Here is a 19,891-nt window from a genome sequence, read left to right as displayed (position 1 = left end):
TTTGTCAAATGCCTTTTCAGCATTAGTGAGATGAGCATGTGTTTTTTTCCCAGTTTGTTTATATGGTGGATTACATTGATAGATTTTCGTATGTTGAACTATCCCTGCATTTCTGCCATAAAGCCAACTTGATCATAGAGGATGATTTTTTTGATGTGTTCTTGGATTCAGTTTCTAGAATTTTATTGAGTATTTTTGCATCAGTGTTTATGAGGGAAACTGGTCTTTAATTCTCTTTATTGTTTGAGTCTTTCGTTTTGGTATCAGGGTAACTGTAGCCTCTTATAAAGAGTTTGTCAATGTTCCTTCTGTTTCTATTATGTGGAACCCTTATTATCTCTTTCCTGAAGTTCTGGTAGAATTCTGCACTGAAACCATGCAGTCCTGAACTTTCTGTTTGGGAGCCTTTTGATGATTGCTTCTATTTCCTTTCAGGTTATAGGTCTATTTGAATTGTTCACCTGGTCTTGATTTAATTTTGGTATGTGGTGCCTATCAAGAAAATTGTCCATTTCTTTTATATTTTCCCATTTTGTGGAGTACATGCTTTTATAGTATGACCTAATGCTTCTCTGGATTTCCCCAGTGTCTGTTGTTTTGTCTCCCTTTTCCTTTCTGATTTTGTTTATTTGGATGTTCTCTCTCTGCCTTTTGATTAGTTTGGATAAGAATTTGTCTAGCGTTTGAATGGCCAAAAGACACTTAAGGGCATGCTCAACCTCCTTAGCAGTCAGGGAAATGCAAATCAAAACAACTTTGAGATACCATCTTACACCTGTCAGATTGGCTAAAATCAAAAACACCAATGATAGCCTTTGCTGGAGAGGTTGTGGGGTAAGGGGTCCACTCATCCATTGCTGGTGGGAATGCACACTTGTGCAACCACTTTGGAAAGCAGTGTGGAGGTTTCTCAGGAAATTCGGGATCAACCTACCCCAGGACCCAGCAATTCCACTCTTGAGAATTTACCCAAGAGATACCCAATCATACTACAAAAACATTTGTTCAACTATGTTCATAGCAGCAGAACCTGGAAACAACCTAGATGCCCTTCAATGGAAGAATGGATGAAGAAACTGTGGAATATATACATATTAGAGTACTACTCAGCGGTAAAAAAACAATGACATCTTGAATTTTGCATGCAAATGGATGGAAATAGAAAACACCATCCTGAATGAGGTAACCCAGGCCCAAAAAGATGAACATGGGATGTACTCACTCATAATTGGTTTCTAGCCATAAATAAAGGACATTGAGCCTATAATTCGTGATCCTAGAGAAGCTAAATAAGGTGAATCCAAAGAAACAACATATAGTTATCCTCCTGGATAATGGAAGTAGACAAGATTGCCAGGCAAAAATTGGGAACTTGGGGGTGGGGTGGGATCAGGGGGTGGGGTGATGGGGAGAGAAAAGTGTGAAGTGGAGGATGGGGAGAGCTTGGGGAATAGGATGGCTGGGATATAGGAAGGGTAGATGTGGGAACAGGGAATTATATATCTTAATTAAGGGAACCATTCTAGGGTTGGCAGAGACTTGACTCTAGAGGGGTTCCCAGGTGTCCAGGAAGATGCCCCCAGCTAGTTCCTTGGGCATCTGAGGAGAGGGTGCCAGAAATGTCCAGATCCTATTGCCATATTCACGATTGTCTTGCATATCACCATAGAACCTTCATCTGGCGATGGATGGAGAAAATGACAGAGCCCCACATTGGAGCACTGGACTTCGCCCCCAAGGTCCTGATGAGGAGCAAAAGGAGGGAGATCATGAGCAAGGAAGTCAGGACCATGAGGGGTGCGTTCACCCATTGAGACGGTGGGAAACATCTAACGGGAGATCACCACGTCCAGTTGGAATGGGACTGATGGAACAGGCGACCAAACCGGACTCTCTGAGTGTGGCTGACAGTGGAGGAGGACTGAGAAACCAAGGACAATGGCAATGGGCTTGGACTCTACAGCATGGCCGGCCTCACTGTGAGCCTTGTCAGTTTGGTTGCTCACCTTCCTGGACTTAGGGGGAGTTGGGAGTACCTTGGACTTAACATAGTGAAGGGAACCCTGATGGCTCTTTGGCCTGGAGAGGGAGGGAATGGGGGTATGGGTGGAAGGGAGGGGAGGGAAGGGGGAGGAGGAGGGGAGGAGATGGAAATTTTTAATAAAAAATGAGAAAAAAAATTTGTGTAGCTTGTTGATTTTTTTTAAAGAATCAGCTTTGTTTCATTGATTATTCGTATAGTTTTCTTTGTTTTTATTTTCTTGATTTCAGCCCTCAATTTGATTATTTTCTGTCTTCTACTTGGGTGAGTCTGTTTCCTTTTGTTCTAGAGCTTGCAGGTGTGCTGTTGAGTCACTGTATGAGATATTTCTGCTTTCTTTATGTAAGCACTTAGTGCTATGGACTTTCCTCTGAGCACTGCTTTCATAGTGTCCATAGGTTTGGGTATTTGTTGCCTTCATTTTATTGAATTCTAGGAAGTCTTTAATTTCTTTTTTTTTTTTTTTTGGTTTTTCGAGACAGGGTTTCTCTGCAGCTTTTTAAAAGCCTGCCCTAGAACTAGCTCTTGTAGACCAGGCTGGCCTCGAACTCAGAGATCTGCCTGCCTCTGCCTTCTGAGTGCTGGGATTAAAGGCATGCGCCACCACCGCCCGGCCTAATTTCTTTCTTAATTTCTTTCTTGACCCAGGTTTGTTCAATTGAGAACTCTTCAATTTCCATGAATTTGTAGGCTTTCTATAATTAGTGTTGTTGTTAAATTCTAACTTTTAACCCTATGATCCAATAAGATACAGCGTTTTTGTTTACCAATTTTTTGTATGTGTTCTGGATTGGTTTGTTACTGAGTGTGAGGTCAGTCTTAGAGAAGGTTCCTTGAGGTACTGAGAAGAAGGTATATTCTTTTGTATTTGGGTGAAATGTTTTGTAGATGTTTCTTAAGTCCATTTGAGTCATAACATCTGTTAGTTCTCTTATTTTTCTATGAAGTTTCTGTCTGGTTTACCTTTTCATTGAGGAGAATGGGGTGTTTGTAGAAGGACTGGCGGGCTGCCTTCCGCCCTGCTCCCGCACGGCTAGCTTTACACCCGAAATAACAACAATAAGTTGTATTCATTTAAACACTGCTTGGCCCATTAGCTCTAGCCTCTTACTGGCTAACTCTCACATCGTGATTAACCCATTTCTATTCATTTGTGTAGCACCACGAGGTGGTGGCTTACCAGGAAGATTATAACCTGTGTCCATCTTGGAGAGGAGAGCTATGGTGTCTGCTTCACTGCCTTCTTCCTCCCAGCATTCTGTTCTGTCTTCCCCACCTACCTATGTTCTGACCTATTAGGCCAAGCAGTTTTCTTTATTAATTAACCAATGAAGGAACAGATAGATAGCAGACCCACCTACATCAGGTGTTGAAGTCTCTTCCTACTAGTGTGTGGGGTTTGATGTGCGATTTATGCTTTAGTAATGTTTCTTTTACATATGAGGGTGCCCTTGTATTTGGGGTATAGATGTTCAGTATTGAGATTTCCTCTTGATGTATTGTTCCTGTTCTGAGCATAAAGTGTCCTTCTCCATCTCTTCTGATTGATTTTAGTCTGAAGTCTATTTTGTTAGATATTAGGATAGCTATACCCGCTTGTTTCTTAGGTCCATTTGATTGGAAAATCTTTTCCCAACACTTATTTCTGAGGTAATATCTGAGGTTCAGATGTGTTTCTTGTATACAGCAGAAGGATGGATCCTACTTTCATAACCATTCTCTTAGCCAGTCTTTTTATAGGTGAATTGAGTCCACTGATATTAAGAGATATTAATGATTAGTGATTGTTAATTCTTGTTATTTTTGGTTGTAGTGTTTGTATTTGGTGGTAGTGTTTCCATTTTGGGGGGCTTGCTTGTGTGAGGTTTTCTTGTTGCCTTTATTTTTGTGGGTGCACTTCTTTGGGTTGAAGTTTTCCTTCTAGTACTTTCTGTAGGGCTGGATTTGTGGATAAGTATTGTTTAAATCTGGTTTTGTCATGGAATATCTTTTTTTCTCCACCAATATCGGTAGGCAACCTTGCTGGACATGGTAGTCTGGGCTGGCATCTCTGATCTCTTAGTGTCTGCTGCACATCTGTCCAGGACCTTATGGCTTTCATGGTTTTCATTGAGAAATCAGGTGTAGTTTTGATAGGTTTGCCTTTATATGTTACTTGAGCTTTTTCCTTTAAAATTCTCAACATTCTTACTTTACTCTGTATGTTTTATGTTTTGAGTATTATATGGTGAGGTTTTTTTTTTTTTTGGTACAATATATTTGGTGTTCTGTTGACTTCTTGTGCCTTCATAGGTATATCTTTATCTAGGTTTGGAAAGTTTTCTTCTATGATTTTATTGAATATATTTTCTGTGTCTTTGAGCTGGATTTCTTCTTCTCCTATCCCTATTATTCTTAGTTTTGGTATTTTCAAGGTATCCCAGATTTCCTGGATGTTTTGTGTTAAGAAATTTGTGGGATTTGTCATTTTCTTCGATTGATGAATCTATTTTCTCTTTTATTTATTTATTTATTAAAAATTTCCACCTCCCCTCCTCCCATTTTCCTCCCACTCTCCCCCTTCCCCTTCCCTCCCTCTCCAGTCCTAAGAAAAGTCAGGGTACCCTGCCCTGTGGGAAGTCCAAGTCCCTCCTTCCTCCATCCAGGTCTAGGAAAGTGTGGATCCAAACAGACTAGGCTCCCAAAAACAGTCCATGCAGTAGAATCAAACCCCAGTGCCATTATCATTATCTTCTCAGTCAGCCCCATTGTCAGTCACATTCGGAGAGTCCGGTTTGATCACATGCTCGTTCAGTCCCAGTATAGTATCATCAGCACTTGAGATTGTCTCTACCTTCTCTTGTATTCTGTTGGTTATACTTGCCTCTGTAGTTCCCGTTCATTTACCCAGGATTTTCCATTTCCAGAATTCCCTCAATTTGTATTTTATTTATTGACTCTATTTCAGTTTTCAAGTCTTGAACTGTTTGAACTGTTTGGTTCACCTGTTTTATTGTTTTTACTTGGGTTTCTTTAAGAGATTTATTGATTTCTTCCAACTTTTTTGTTTGTTTTTTCTTCCATTTCTTTAAGGGAAAATTTCATTTCCTCTTTAATTGTCTCCATCATCCCCATAAAGTTACATTTCCAATCATTTTCTTTTCCTTCTTCTGGGTTAGGATGATCAAGTCTTCCTGTTGTATGAAATTGGGTTCTGGTGTTACGATGTTGCTTTCCATTGACAGTTACCCATCTCTTTCTCCAGTTGGTGCTGGCAGTGTTTTTGCCTCTTAGTCCTATTCTTGCAGTTGCAAGAAGTCTGTGTCTTTGGGAACTGTTCTGGATCCACTCTGTACTGTCACTCTCTGTGTCTCAGTGAGCTGCTGAAGTCTCCCTTGGCCCACTCTCTTGGTCTGCTCTCTCGATTTGCTCTCTTTGTCCACTCTGTGCAGTCACACCTCATTTTTCAGCGTTCCTCTCTTGGTTTTTGCTCTGTAGTTGAAGCCTGTGTTTAAGAGTTCCTCTGACGTCACTGGGGATAGAAGGGTTTGGGGTGGAGTGTGACTTGTAGCTTGCAGGTTTTGATCGATGGGATGGGGTCTCCTTCTAATTTTATGCTGATTTTTGGTATCACACACAGGCCATCAGGCTTGCGTATCAAGTAAATTTACCTGAAAACAACCTTGGCAACCTTGGAATATCTGTTTTTCAGTCATAGAAAAAAGGCTCAGTACCTTGGGAAGATGAGTAATGGCTCTACAAAGACATGGATATTTATTGTTTTCTGCTGTTTGGTTGTGTGTATTTCCATATTATGCTAGATAAACTTTTCTGAAAATTCCTTAAGGAACAGCAAAGATCACCCAGAACATGGATTGGTGGATCAACACAGCGGAGACACAAGGGGGGGTCTATGCCGGGGCTATAGAGTGTGAACAATGTGTTAAATATCTGACTTCAGCTACTGGGCTGTTTTCTTCTTGTACTCACCTAGGGTTCTCTACTAAACAGTGCCATGAGCACAGCTGCTCCTGGGCTTGCAAGTCCCTCAGGAGACAATCAGACCCATTGGCGCCCTTCCTGTAGTCTGCAAATGATGCTCAGAACTGTGACCTTGGATGCAAACAGACTAGGAAACCTCAAGAGAAGGGAATAAAACTTTTAATGACTCTGGGATTTAGTGGTCACCCAGCTCCACCATGTCATGATCAATATTCTCCTTATAGCCTGCAAACCTAGAATTCCCAGTGTGGTCTTAGCCTCAGGTCTTTGATCGAGAGCATCTTCCCAGATAAAAGCCCCCTTCCCTGCAAGCTACTGCTCCATATGGGGCTGTCCTGTCACTGGCTGTCTGGTGCCCAGCAGGCATGTGGCTGTGTACTCTCTTTCCTGTTGTCTTTGGCTGTGTATCTGTGTCTGCTCTTTCTGCACCAAGAGCCTGGCTGTTGCCAAGGCAGAGGCCTCACTTTAACCGTCCTGGGGATGTAATAGTGGGGGGCAGCTTCTCCATCTTTGATCTCTCTATTGGAACCCTGTCTGACTTCACTGTCCCACCATCTGGACTTCTGGCTTCAGAGTAAGTGTTGGATGTGAAATGGGAGTCTCTGAAACCCAGAAGCAGCTTTTATAAGGTTGTGTGAAGCCTTGGATAGGGGTTGATTCTCAGAGTCCCAGCTAGATAGCTACCACCTTTCTCTGTGTATCCATGCAGTAACTCTGTTGCTCTCCTTTTACATCACCTCTGTCTGTCTGTCTGTCTGTCTGTCTGTCTGTCTGTCTGTCTGTCTGTACTGGACTGGAGTATGTGTGCTCATGTACTGGGTGTAATGTCTGCCCTCCACAGGCCAGGTGGGGCTTCTTGTGATGGAGGAGGGTCATCTGTCTATGTTTTACTTTTATTGGTTAATAAAGAAACTGCCTTGGCCCTTTAATAGGACAGAAAATTAGGTAGGAAGAGTAGACAGAACAGAATTGTGGGAAAAAGAAAGCAGAGTCAGGCAGACGCCTCAGACAGACGCCATAGCTCTCCTCTCTGAGATGGATGCTGGCTAAGATCCTTCCGGGTAAGACACCACCTCGTGGTGCTACACAGATTACTAACTATAGATTAAAGCAAGATATGAGAATTAGCCAATAAGAGGCTAAAACTAATGGGCCAGGCAATGTTTAAAAGAATACAGTTTCCGTGTAATTATTTCGGGTAAAGCTAGCCTGGTGGTGGGGAAGCGGCCCGCAGCTCCTACTACATTCTTGATTCATCTGTATATCCAAGATTCTTAAAATAGTGTCTAGGTAGGTGTGTTTGCTGAATGGATTAATGTGTAGATAATAGATCTTCATCATTTATCAGCCCCGTGATACCTCTGTGATGTATTCCTTTTGCTTGTCACTTTTTCTAAGCATCATGGAGTCTCAAATTCACTAGGTAGTCAAAGATGACCTTGAATTTCTGACCTCCTGCCTCCACTTTCCCAGTGCTGAGATGATGGACTGCACCACCACATTCAGTCTATGAGGTCCTGGAGATCCAGCTTATGACGTGAGCCATATCCACAGTCCCACCTTTGATACTTTCTTTCCAGATTTTGCACTATGATGTACTTCCCAAAACAAGAATTTTGGTTATTTTTAAATTTTTAAACATTTGTATTTAGCTTTATTGCTTTTAATTGAGCATAGGGCACATGGCTGTACTCTTATCATTCAGGAAGCTGAGGCAGGAGTATTATTAGTTCCAGGCAAGATTGGGGAACACGAGTCTCGTATCAAAAACCAGTTGAGTGTTTTTTAAAGTAACATCCATCATTTTTATTCAATTACAAATGGAAGAGATTTTTATTACTGTGGTTTCATATTTGACATCATTTATATTATTTTTGAAGGTTTGTAATTATATTTATGTACAGAAAATTCAGCAGTACATTTAACCCAGTTTAGTGGCGAGTTCTTTGGCCTTTACCTTTTCCAGCTTGGCAATTTGAGCCACAGATTTGGACCCAGGACATTGCCTCCCCAGAGGCGGCAGATCTCATCATATCTGTCGTGGTAGTTGGTCCTAGTAGCTTCTACCAGCTTGGCCAGAGCACCTTTGTCTCCCGAGTTAACCTGTGTGAAGGCAACAGTGGTGCAGGTCTTCCTCTGGTCCAGCAACCCCAGCCTGGCCTTTCCCTTGATGATGCAGTAGGGGTCCCCCACCTTCCAACACAGGGCAGGCAGGAAGACCACCAACTCAATGGGGTCTACGTCGTGGGCAATCACCACCAGCTGAGCCTTCTTGTTCTCTACCAAAGTGGTGACTGGATTGACGCCTGCTCCAAGGACAGGTAGTCTCTTAGTTGGGACATCGTCTTTCCCAGCAACTTTCTTCTCAGCACAGGCCAGCAGCCTTTGTGTCTTCCCCTGCTTTGTTTCTAGACTGTACTTGTGGGCAGGCTTAAGCAACTGGGTAGCTGTTTGCCGGTCCTGGGCCTGGGTGAACTGGTTAATGGCAGGAGGAACTTTGAGCTGCTTATAGAGGATGACCCTCTGCCGCTGCAGCCTGATGTAGCGGGACCATTTGATGAAGCATGTGAGATGTCTCTTGGGCTGGATGTCCTGCCCAATGACGAAGTTGTTAGGCCTCTTCTCAAACAAAGGATTCACCACCTTCTTAGCCTCCTGCTTCTTCACGACTACGGGAGTCAGGGCCACCTTCTTCCCCTTGAACTTCTTTCCCTTGGGCATCTTGCCTGGCTGGAGCAGAGAGAGTGATATTATTATTATTATTTTTGGAGACAATATCCCACTTTATGTTCTGACTACTCTGGAACTCCTTGTGTAGTTCAGGCTAGCCCTCAAACACAGGACTGCAAGCACAAGACAACACATTGGTCACACTGGCTTGTCCTTGAGTTTTCTTCTCTTCTCTCTTTTTTTTTGAGAGAGGGTTCTACTGTGTAGATGATACTAGCCTAGAACTCAGTATCTTCCTGCCTCCAAATCCTTAGTGCTGGAATCACAAGTGTTCATTACCGTACCAAACCCATGTTATATTTTAAGCCAATGAGTAATAATTGTATGTATGTATTGGTTACAAAGCTATATTTTAATAAATGTATACATTATAGAATGATTTATCAAGCTTATTTCATTTACAAACCCATCACTTTGCATACTTATTTTTTGGTGATGTGAATGTTTAAAATCTACCATGGGAGGCAGAGACAGGAGAATCTGAAAGTGAAGGTCTTAACGTCTCTGGGGAAATGTCTGAGTAGGTGAAGTGTCTGCTGAGCAAGCATGAAGATCTGAGTTTGATTCCCAGAACCCATGTGAAATCTTAGGCTATTAAGCATCGTTAACTCTGGTTAGGAGCAGTGAGTGAGACAGGCAGATTCCTATAGGTCTGTGGCCAGTCTGAATGGTTGAGGTCCAGGTTCAGTGAGCAAACCTCTTTCAAAAATAAGGTGAAGAAAGGTCAGTGAGATGCATTATGGGGTAAAACACATGGCATGCAAGCCTGACGGATGACCTGGCCCTTCCTGGAACCCACATAAAGGTGGAAGGAGAGAATTGACTCACAAAGTTTTTTCCTGACCTCCATGTGTTCCAGCTTGGGTGAGTCTACAGATGCATCATATACATACATGAAGAGGATAATGTTTTTAAATATGGAGAAGTAATTTAGAAAGCTATCCTGACATCCTAGCAGCCTTTACCCTCCAAGCAGAAACATGCATGCACATGAATACAACACCACATATACAACCACACACACACACACACACACACACACACACACACACGTACACAGAGCATGCTTAAAGAGAGTAGTTGTTGGGGCTGGAGAGATGGCTCGGTGGTTAAGAGCATTGCCTGCTCTTCCAGAGGTCCTGAGTTCAATTCCCGGCAACCACATGGTGGCTCACAGACATCTGTAAAGAGGTCACCAGCTCTCTTCTGGCCTGCAGACATAGACACAGAATATTGCATGCATAATAAATAAATAAATATTTAAAAAAGAGAGTAGTTGTCAGCTTCTGGCTTATACATACACATACACATACATTGAAAGAATTTATCATCATTCTTGGCTATATAGTGAGTGTGAGGTCAGACTGGGGGAAAAGGAGACTCTGCCTCAAAACAAAAACAAATCTTCTCTCAGGATTGACATTTAGAAAAATTTAATTAACATAAACAACATCAACTGGATATGGTGACACTTTGCTTTAATTCCAACACTCAAGAGGCCGAGGCAGGTAGATACCTTTGGATTCCAGGCCAGCCAAAGGCACAGAGAAATTCTTTGTCTGAACAGCCCCATCTGTCTATGTTGATGTCTATATGTCTATCTGTCTATCTATCTGTCTGTCTGTCTGTCTGTCTATCATTTATCGATCTATCTAACTATATTCCCCTCTACCCCTTTCAACACCTCCCAAATGGTCTACCCTCTTAAATTTATGGCCTTTTATTTTTTAATTATTATTGTTGCATATATATGCAAACAAATATATATTTATAACTGAGACCTCGAGTCCATTTAGTGTTAATGTATGTATATGTTTAATATTTTATTGCATTTGATCTTTGTGATTTCATATGTTTACATAGTGCATTTGTTTAATTCTTAACCCCAGCATCTCTTACCTTCCTTTCTTCCCTCTCATTTCCTCCTTCCTCTTACAGGTCCTTTTCCCACATTCCTGCCTTTTTGTTTTGTTAGCCATTGATTATTTTTATGTTTTTTTTCAAATAAAACATTTAATTGTGGTTTAGAGGTTTAGTCTGTTATCACCTTGGCAGGGAACATGTTAGCATGCAGGCCAATGCGGTGGTGGAGAGGTGGCTGCTATATGTTGATATGCAGGCAACAGGAAGTAGACAGTCTCACTGGACATGGCTTGAGCATATGGAAACCCCAAAGCCTGCTTATACAGGGACATTCTTCCTCCAACAAGACCACAGCTATTCCAACAAGGTCATCCTATTAGTGCCCCTTAATTTGGGTACCATTTTATTTCAAACCATCACATTCCATTTCCTCACTCCAAAGACTTGTGGCCATATCATAATGCAAAAATGCATTCAGTCCATCTTCAAAAGTACCCATAGTCTATCGCAGTCACAAACTTACTTAAAATTCTAAAGTTCAAAGTCTCTTCTAAGATTCATGCGATGTCTTAACTGTAACTACCTATAAAATCAACATCAAAAAGCTAATCATATATTTCCAACGTACAATGGCACCATTCCAAAGCACAGGAGAGGGAACATAGTGAGGAAATACTGGACCAAAGCAAGACAGAAAACCAGGTGGGCAAACTCCAAACTCTGCATCTTCATGTCTGATGTCCAAAAACTCTTCAGATCGCCAACTCTTTTCAGTTTTGTTTACTGCAACACACTTGTTTCTCTTGGGTTGGTTCCATTCCCTGTAGTGTGGAGCTGCAGGCTACATTCCCTCCCAGCTCTCGGCTGCTTCGCTCACATATATATGCCCCAAAATAACAACACAAAAACTGTATTATTTTAAACACTGCTTGGCCCATTAGCTTCAGTCTCTTCCTGGCTAACTCTCACGTTTTGATTAACCCATATTTAGTAATGTGTGTAGCACTATGAGGGGAGGCTTACCGAGAAGATTCTAGCCTTCGTCCATCTTGGGTCGGAGCTTCATTGCATCTGTCCCAGAGAGGAGAGGCAGGGAAATTGCCTGAGGCATCTGCCTCACTCCCAGCATCCTGTTCTGTCTCCTCCACACATCTATGTTCTAACCTATCAGGCCAAGCTGTTTCATTATTAATAAACCAATGACACAGCAGATAGATAGAAACACTCCTACATCAATTCCCTGTTTGTAGCTTTGTTCAGCAGGAATCTCATGACTCTGGCATTTCCAACATCTTGGATTCTCCAAGAAATTCCAGGGTTCACTTGCCTGCCCTCAGTAGCTTTCCTTAGTAATGGGGAAAGTTCCATAGTGCCTTACTTTTCTCCTTAACTCCAAAGCCAGAACCATGTGACTGAAACTGCCAAGTTCTGCTGCTTGCTGGGGCTGGTACATGGCCCTCATATTCAATTACATCTTCCCCAGATTTCTGTCCTTCACTGCCTAAGCTTGACTATTCTGGAATTTGCTCTGTATATCAGGCTGACCTCAAACTCCTTTTTTTCTGTTTCTTCTTCTTTTTAAATAGTTTTTCTCTGTGTAGCACTGACAGTTCTGGAACTCACTCTGTAATCCAGGCTAGCCTCAAACTCATAAAGATTTGCTTGCCTGTGCCTCCCAGTTCTGGGATTAAAGGCATGTACCACCCCCACCCAGCTATGACCCTCCGATTTTACCCAGGACTGTCTGTGTGGCTGCAGGTCTTTAACTGTGTACTGGTTTGTGGGTTCACCTGTTGGGGACATGACTGACAACAGTGAGTGTCTTTTCCCCAGAATACATCCATTGCCAATAGTTCAGCTGGGAAGAGTAGGGCCGCACAAGGAATTTTCCAGTGCGTGATTGACTGTTGGCACATTCACATGTCTGCCATGTCCAAATTACGTATCAAAGACAGCATTTCACATCTCCTCTCCCTGTATTCTGGCTCTTACTTTGAGCAATTCTGAAATAGATGTTAGTTACTGTCAATTCTAACCAAATGTACTGTGCAATAATTTTTTTGTTTGTATGAGACAGGGTCTCTATCTATGTAGCTAGCTCCTGGTACCTGGATGTGTCTCTGTATCCATACTGATCTCCACCTCACAAAGATCCATTTGCTCTACCTCAGAATGCTGGGATTAAACAAGTGTGCCACCACACCCAGCTTATTCAATAGATCTTAAGTTATCCATTCTGTCTTCTGAAACTGTTTCCTCTGATTATTGGCTCCACATTCCCCCTGGCTCCCCTTTGAGTATTCTGACCTGTGTTTCTGTGCTCATCTGTGTACATGTATTTGTGGAGATGTATGTGTTTGCTTTTACCCTTGAGTCCCTGTGTTTATTCTTGTTCTATATATCCCATAATGTGTGATTAATTTGGACTTCTCTTTTCCTCAGGGTTTCCAAGTGGGGCTACCGGGTGGCCCAGAGTTTCGTCTTTGCCATCGAGGAGATCAATAGGAGTGCTCACTTGTTGCCCAATTTGACCCTGGGCTTCTCCATTCAAAACTCTGGGGACTCAGTGCATGGAGCCCTCCATGAGACAATGAGCTTTCTCACGAGGCAGGAGGAGCCCATCCCCAACTACACATGCCAGCATGGCTCTCTTCAGGCTGCTCTGGTTGGGGACACACGGTCATCCCTGTCTGTCTCCATGGCCAGACTTCTGGGGCTGTACAAATTTCCCCAGGTGAGTTGCTCAAGCCTTCTTCCTTCATGAATGTAGTGCAGTCCCTTAATGATGATAGAGAAACTGATGTTGATGGCCACAGGAGTGAGCAGCTCTTCTGTGGAGCCAGGCTCCCTGCACACATTCTCCATGTCCAACATGGTTCCCTCTACATATATAGATAAAGATAGTTTAGAGAGAACCAGCATCCCTCATTGACCAAGAAACTGTGAACATTTCTTTTATATTTAAGAAATATTTTTAAAGATTTACTTATTTTTATTTTATGTGTATGAGTATTTTGCCTTCATGTATATATGCACACATATACATTCATACATATATGCAAATATTTATATGTGTACATATACATCTATATATGTATTTATATGCATACATGTATTATATGTTTGCCTGATGCCCATGAAAATCAGAGGAGTGATGGAGGATTCTCATTGGCCAATAAACAAACTGTCTTGGCTTTTTGATAGGGCAGGATTTAGATAGGTGGAGTAGACAGAACAGGAAGAAGGAAGTGAGGTAGATGGCTCAGACAATTGCCCCGCCTCTCCTCTCTGGGGCAGACTGCCGTGCCTCTCCTCAGGGAGCGAGATGCCATGAAGCCAGCTACCAGGCCAGATGCGATGCAGCTCCAGCCCTAGATGGACGTACGTTAGAATCTTTCTGGTAAGGCACCACTTCGTGGTGCTACACAGATTATTAGATATGGGTTAATCAAGATGTGAGTAAGAGGCTGAAACTAATGTGCCAGGCAGTGTTTAAAAGAATATAGTTGTGTGTTGTTATTTTGGGGCATAAACTAGCCAGGCAGCCAAGAGCTGGTCGGCAGGAACACAGCCCGCCACTGCTCCTCACTACAGAGGAGGACATTGAATTCTCTAGACTTGAGTTACAGATTTCTTTAACTGCCATATGGGTGCTGGGAATTGAATCTCAGTTCTCTGAAATAGTAGTAAGCACTGTTAACCACTGAACCATCTCGACAGCATTTATTATTATTATTATTATTATTATTATTATTATTATTGTTATGTGTGTGTGTGTGTTTGTGTGTATACTCAACACCAGTGCCATTGTACTCATCTGCATGTTAGAAGACACCTTTTGGGAGTCGGCTCTTTTCCTCTACATTGGTTCTGGGAAGTAACCTCAGTAAACGAAAGTCTTGCAAAGGTGGTGTGATAAGAGCTGATCGTTGTTCTTGCCCATTGGTTCTACTGGTGACCCACTGGTTTCTACTAGGGACAGAAAGATGCCTTGTGGGGTAAAGATGCTAACCAAGTGTGATGACTTGAGTTTGAACCTCTGGAACCCATGTGGTGAAAGAGAACTAGTCTCCACAATTTGTCTCTTGACCTCCACACATGTACTGCCAGACAACACACACACACACACACACACACACACACACACACACAAAATAAAAAGAACAGCATCACAGCTGTATGCAAACCATAGTGTCAGACAAATCCTTGCTGAGATGAAGGAACCAAGTATGAGGATGTAGGTGAAGGACAGATATTGAGAGGAGAGCAGATATGGCTTCATTCATTGAAGTTTTGAGCTTCTTTCTAGAGGCCACAGGACTGTGTCTGGGATGAGCAGCCAGTGAGAGGCAACAACTACTTGTAGGACCAGCACAATTGTCAATACAGGATGCTCAAGTCTTTTTCTGAAAATTATTTATGTTTTAAAATTTAATATACATTTATGTGTATGTTTACTTATGTGAGTCTATGTCACAGGTGTAGGAGGAAGCCAGAAGAGGGTATCAGATTTCCTTGACTTGGAGTGACAGGCAGATGTGAGCCACCTGGTGTGTGTGTGCTAGGACTTGAACTTGGTTCTTCTACAAGAAGAACAAGGCCTCTTAACCACTGAGCCAAGTCTCCAGCCTCCTCCTTCCCACCTTTAAACCAGATCATCAGCCTATGCATAAGCCCAAATCTCATCCACCCTTCTATTGTCTGGTTTTTCCTTGACAGATCAGTTACTCATCCTCATTACCCAGCCTCAGTGACAAGATCCAGTTCCCATCTTTCCTTCGGACCCTGACTAGTGACCTCACATCTTGCCGTGCAGTGACCCAGATGATCATTCACTTTCAGTGGTCCTGGGTGATCATTCTGGCCCATGATGATGACTTTGGGCAGCAGGCCAGCTCTCTGGCCAATCAGGAGCTGAGCCCAGCTGGTGTGTGCATTGAGTTTACTCTCCATGTCCCTTCCCATGAGTCCATGGGGAAGATTGGAGAGATTGTCCAGAAGATGCAGAAATGCACAGCCAGGGTTGTTCTGGTTTTCCTAAGCAATGCAAATTTCCAGCTTATTCTGTATAGGTTACTGGGTGTTCCTGTCTCAGGCCAGGTCTGGGTTAGCAAGGGCACTCTGCACATGGCACTTGCCCTGTCTATTCCAGGCATTTCCCAGGTATTGCACAGCACATTTGGCCTTCTGTATCACAGCAGCAGGGCTACTGGCTTCCCTGAGTTCCTTGCTCACCTACGCCCCAGCCGGACCCCAGAAGACATGTTTATAAAGAAGTTTTGGGAGATCACCTTTAATTGCACATGGCCTCACCAGAGCAGCACAGTGACAGAGGGTGTCCAGCTGTGCTCAGGGAATGAGAGTCTGATAAACAAGCAGTACCCTTTCCCAGAAGTGAGTAAAATTGATGCTGCTTACACAGCTGTCTACAGCGTTGCCCATGCCCTGCAAGACATGATAACCAGTGGACAGCAGGATGGGAAAAGTACAGACTCCCAGGACTTCCAGCCCTGGCAGGTGAGAGTCATGTGTGCAGTGGGTGACTCTGGGATGGTTGGGGAAGAGGACATTGGCTCTGACTAAGCTATAGAGGTTCAGCTAAATGTATGCTTTAGCAAGGATGTCTCATACTTGCAACTGAGAGGCATCTTAGAAGGAACAGTTGCCAAGGAATCCATGCTATGTGTGTGATCACAGATACGTCCAGTCCCTGGAGGTTGCTTGCCGTAGCAAATACAGGATACCTAGTAAAATTAATATTTCACATAACAATAAACATGTAAGTTGAGTTTTGTTTTTCTTTCCACCAGTTCCTGAATAAACACTCAGAGGCTTATATTAATTATAAACTTTGATCTATTAGCTTAACCTTATTATTAACTAGCACTTACTTTTAAATTAACCCCTTTCTATTATTTTATATTTTACCATGAGTTTGTGGTTTGTTACTTCACATTTTGCTGCTCTGGCAGCTGCTGGCATCTGGATTCTTCCTTCTTTCTTCCTGTATTAAGTTTGGGTTTCCCAACTGACTCTATTCTGCCTGGCCATAGGCCAAAGTAGCTTTATTCATCAACCAATAAAATCAACACATTCAGAGCATAAAGAAGGGCATCACATGTCACAGAGTTTTTAATACCCCAAATTTAAGTTTGATAAACAGTGGATGACTTTTAGTATAGGTGTGCTGCAAATCAGAATTTCAAACAGATATCGAATGCCATTTATTTTTCACTTCTTGGTATATGGTACATGTATATGGGCACATGTTTGTAGGCATGCAGGCACATGTGGGCAGGATGTGCACTCATGTGTACATACATGTGGGAATATCTGTGGATGACAAGGAATCACCTTTCAGTCATTCTTCCATCTTAATTTTTGGAACATGGTTTCTCACTCAATTCCAGAACTTGTTGATGTGGCTAGTCTCGGTAGTCAGCTCTTTCCTTGCATCTCCTGTCTCCACCTTCTGAGAATGTAGTTAGAGAATGGTTGCCACATCCACCTGAAGTTTATGTGAGTTCTGTGTTTTGGAGTCTGATCCTCAGGCTTTTATGACAAGTGCTTTAATCACTGAGCCATATCCAAAGCCCTTACTTATTTTTCTATTTAAAAATATTATCGATAATTTCATACATATGTATAATATATGTTGGTCATTTTTCCCCGAGTCTTTGTCTATTTGTCTGTCCACCTGCCTGTCTGTTTTTCTTTCCATATGTCTGTCCATCCATCCACCTATTCATCATCCAACTCATCTATCTATCTATCTATCTATCTATCTATCTATCTATCTATCTATCTATCTATCATCTATCTTTCTCTATCTATCATCTATCTCTCTCTCTCTCTCTCTTTCTCTCTATCATCTATCTATCTATCTATCTATCTATCTATCTATCTATCTATCTATCTATCTATCTATCTATCTATCTATCATCTCTCTCTCTATCTCTCTATCTCTCTATCATCTATTATCTATCATCTATCTATCTATCTATCTATCTATCTATCTATCTATCTATCTATCTATCTATCTCTCTATCATCTATCTGTCTGTCTATCTATCTATCTATCTATCTATCATCTATCTATCATCATCTCTCTCTCTCTCTATCTATCATCTATTATCTATCTATCATCTATCAATCTATCTATCTATCTATCTATCTATCTATCTATCTATCTATCTGTCTATCTATCTATCATCTATTTATCTATTCTCTTTTTCATTGTTTTTAAATTCCCACCTGCTCCCCTCCTTCCATTTCCATCCCCTTCCCTCTCCTGCTCCAGACCTAAGAGAAGGCAGGGTACCCTGCCCTGTGGGTTGTCCAAGGCTCTCCCCGCTCCATCCAGTCTAGGGAGGTGAGGATCCAAACAGACTAGAATTCCAAAAAGCCAGTCCATGTTGGAAAATCAAATCCCAGTGACATTATTATTGGCTTCTCAGTCAGCCCCTATTGTCAGCCCCATTCAGAGAGTCTGGTTTGATCACATGCTCATTTAGTCCTAGTCCAGCAGTCCTTGGTGAGCTCCCATTAGATCAGTCACACCGTCTCAGCTGGTGGACGCATCCCTCGTGGACCTGACTTCCTTGCTCATGTTCTCCCTCCTTCTGATCTTCATCGCAGCCTTGGGAGCTTAGTCCAGTGCTCCATTTGGGTCTCTGTCTCTATCTCCATCCATCACCATGTGAAGGTTCTATGGTAATATTCAAGATATTCATCAGTGTGGCTATGGGAGAAGGACAGTTCAGGAACCCTCTCCTCTGCTGCCCAAGGACCTAGCTGGGGACATCCCTTTGGATACTTGGGAACCCCTCTAGAGCCAAGTGTCTTGCCAACCCTAAAATGGCTCCCTTAATGAAGATATCTTCTTCCCTGCTCCCATATCCATACTTTATCTCAACCATCTCAATCCCTCAAGCTTTCCCCAATCCTCCCCTTCTCCATTCTCTCTCCTACTGTACCCTTCCCACCACCCCACCCCACCCCCATGCTCCCAACTTTTGCCCAGCTATCATGTCTACTTCCAGTTTCCAGGAGGATAAATATATGTTTTTCTTTGGGTTCACCTTATTATTTAGCTTCTCTAGGATCATGAACTATAGGCTCAATGCCCTTTGTTTATGGCTAGAATCCACTAATGAGTAAGTATATACCATATTCATTTCTTTGGGTCTGGGTTATCTCACTTACATTAGTGTTTTCTGTTTCCATCCATTTGCATGCAAAATTCAAGATGTCATTGTTATTTACTGCTGAGTAGAACTCTAATATGTATATGTGCCACACCTTCTTTATCCATTCTTCCATTGAGGGCCACCTAGGTTGTTTCCAGGTTCTGGTTATTACAAATAGTGCTGCTATGAACATAGTTGAACAAATGCTTTTGTAGTATGATTGAGCATCTCTTGGGTATATTCCCAAGAGTGGAATTTCTGGATCCTGAGGTAGGTTGACTCCCAGTTTCCTGAGAAACTGCCACACTGATTTCCAAAGTGGTAGCACAAGTTTGCATTCCCACCAGCAATGGATGAGTATTCCCCTTACTACACATCCTCTCCAGCATAGGTTATCATTGATGTTTTTGATTTTAGCCATTCTGACAGGTATAAGATACAATATCAAAGTTGTTTTGATTTGCATTTTCCTGATTGCTAAGGAGGTTTAACATGACCTTTGCTTTACAGAAGTTTCTCAGTTTCAGGAGGTCACATTTATTCATTGTTTTTCTTATTGTCTGTGCTCCTGGGGTTCTACATAGGAAGTGGTCTTCTGTGCTCATGTGCTGTAGACTACTTCCCACTTTCTCTTCTATCAGGTTCAGTTTGGTCAGATTTACATTGAGGTCTTTAATACATTTGGACTTGAGTTATATGCATGGTGATAGATATGGATCTATTTTCATTCTTCTACAGGTTGACATTCAGTTATGCCAGCACCATTTGTTAAAGACGCTTTCTTTCTTCTATTTTATAATTTTAGCTCCTTTGTTGAAAATCAGGTGTTCATAGGTTTGTGGGTTAATATCCGGGTCTTCGATTTGATTCTTTTGGTCAGTGTCTCTGTTTTTATGCCAATACCAAGCTGTTTTTATTACTGTAGCTCTATAATAGAATTTGAAGTCAGGAATGGTAGTGCCTCCGGAAGTACTTTTATTGTATAAGATTGTTTTGGCTATCCTGGGTTTCTTGTTTTTCCATATAAAGTTGATTATTGTTCTCTCAAGGTCTGTGAAGAATTATGTTGGGTTTTTGATGGGTATTTC

At 42.1% G+C, this 19,891-nt stretch overlaps 1 protein-coding gene and 1 pseudogene across 1 annotated transcript in view; one reads left to right on the top strand and one right to left on the bottom strand.

The window, feature by feature from the left end:
* Nucleotides 1–6,387: 6,387 nt before the first annotated feature.
* LOC119821812 (vomeronasal type-2 receptor 26-like) overlaps nt 6,388–19,891 on the top strand; it is a 36,641-nt gene continuing 23,137 nt past the window's right edge. Inside the window, exons 1-3 of the mRNA XM_038340927.1 lie at nt 6,388–6,596; nt 13,058–13,349; nt 15,335–16,132. Of these exons, the coding sequence (XP_038196855.1) occupies nt 6,388–6,596; nt 13,058–13,349; nt 15,335–16,132 (1,299 nt within the window). The remainder of the gene's footprint in view (nt 6,597–13,057; nt 13,350–15,334; nt 16,133–19,891) is intronic.
* Nucleotides 7,944–8,743, bottom strand: LOC119820381 (annotated as a pseudogene).

The sequence above is a fragment of the Arvicola amphibius genome, chromosome 8 (genome assembly GCF_903992535.2).
Source record: "Arvicola amphibius chromosome 8, mArvAmp1.2, whole genome shotgun sequence".
In the NCBI taxonomy this organism is placed as follows: domain Eukaryota; kingdom Metazoa; phylum Chordata; class Mammalia; order Rodentia; family Cricetidae; genus Arvicola; species Arvicola amphibius.
The sequence above is the reverse complement of the archived record's forward strand: the minus strand, read 5'-3'. Positions and strand labels throughout refer to the sequence as shown.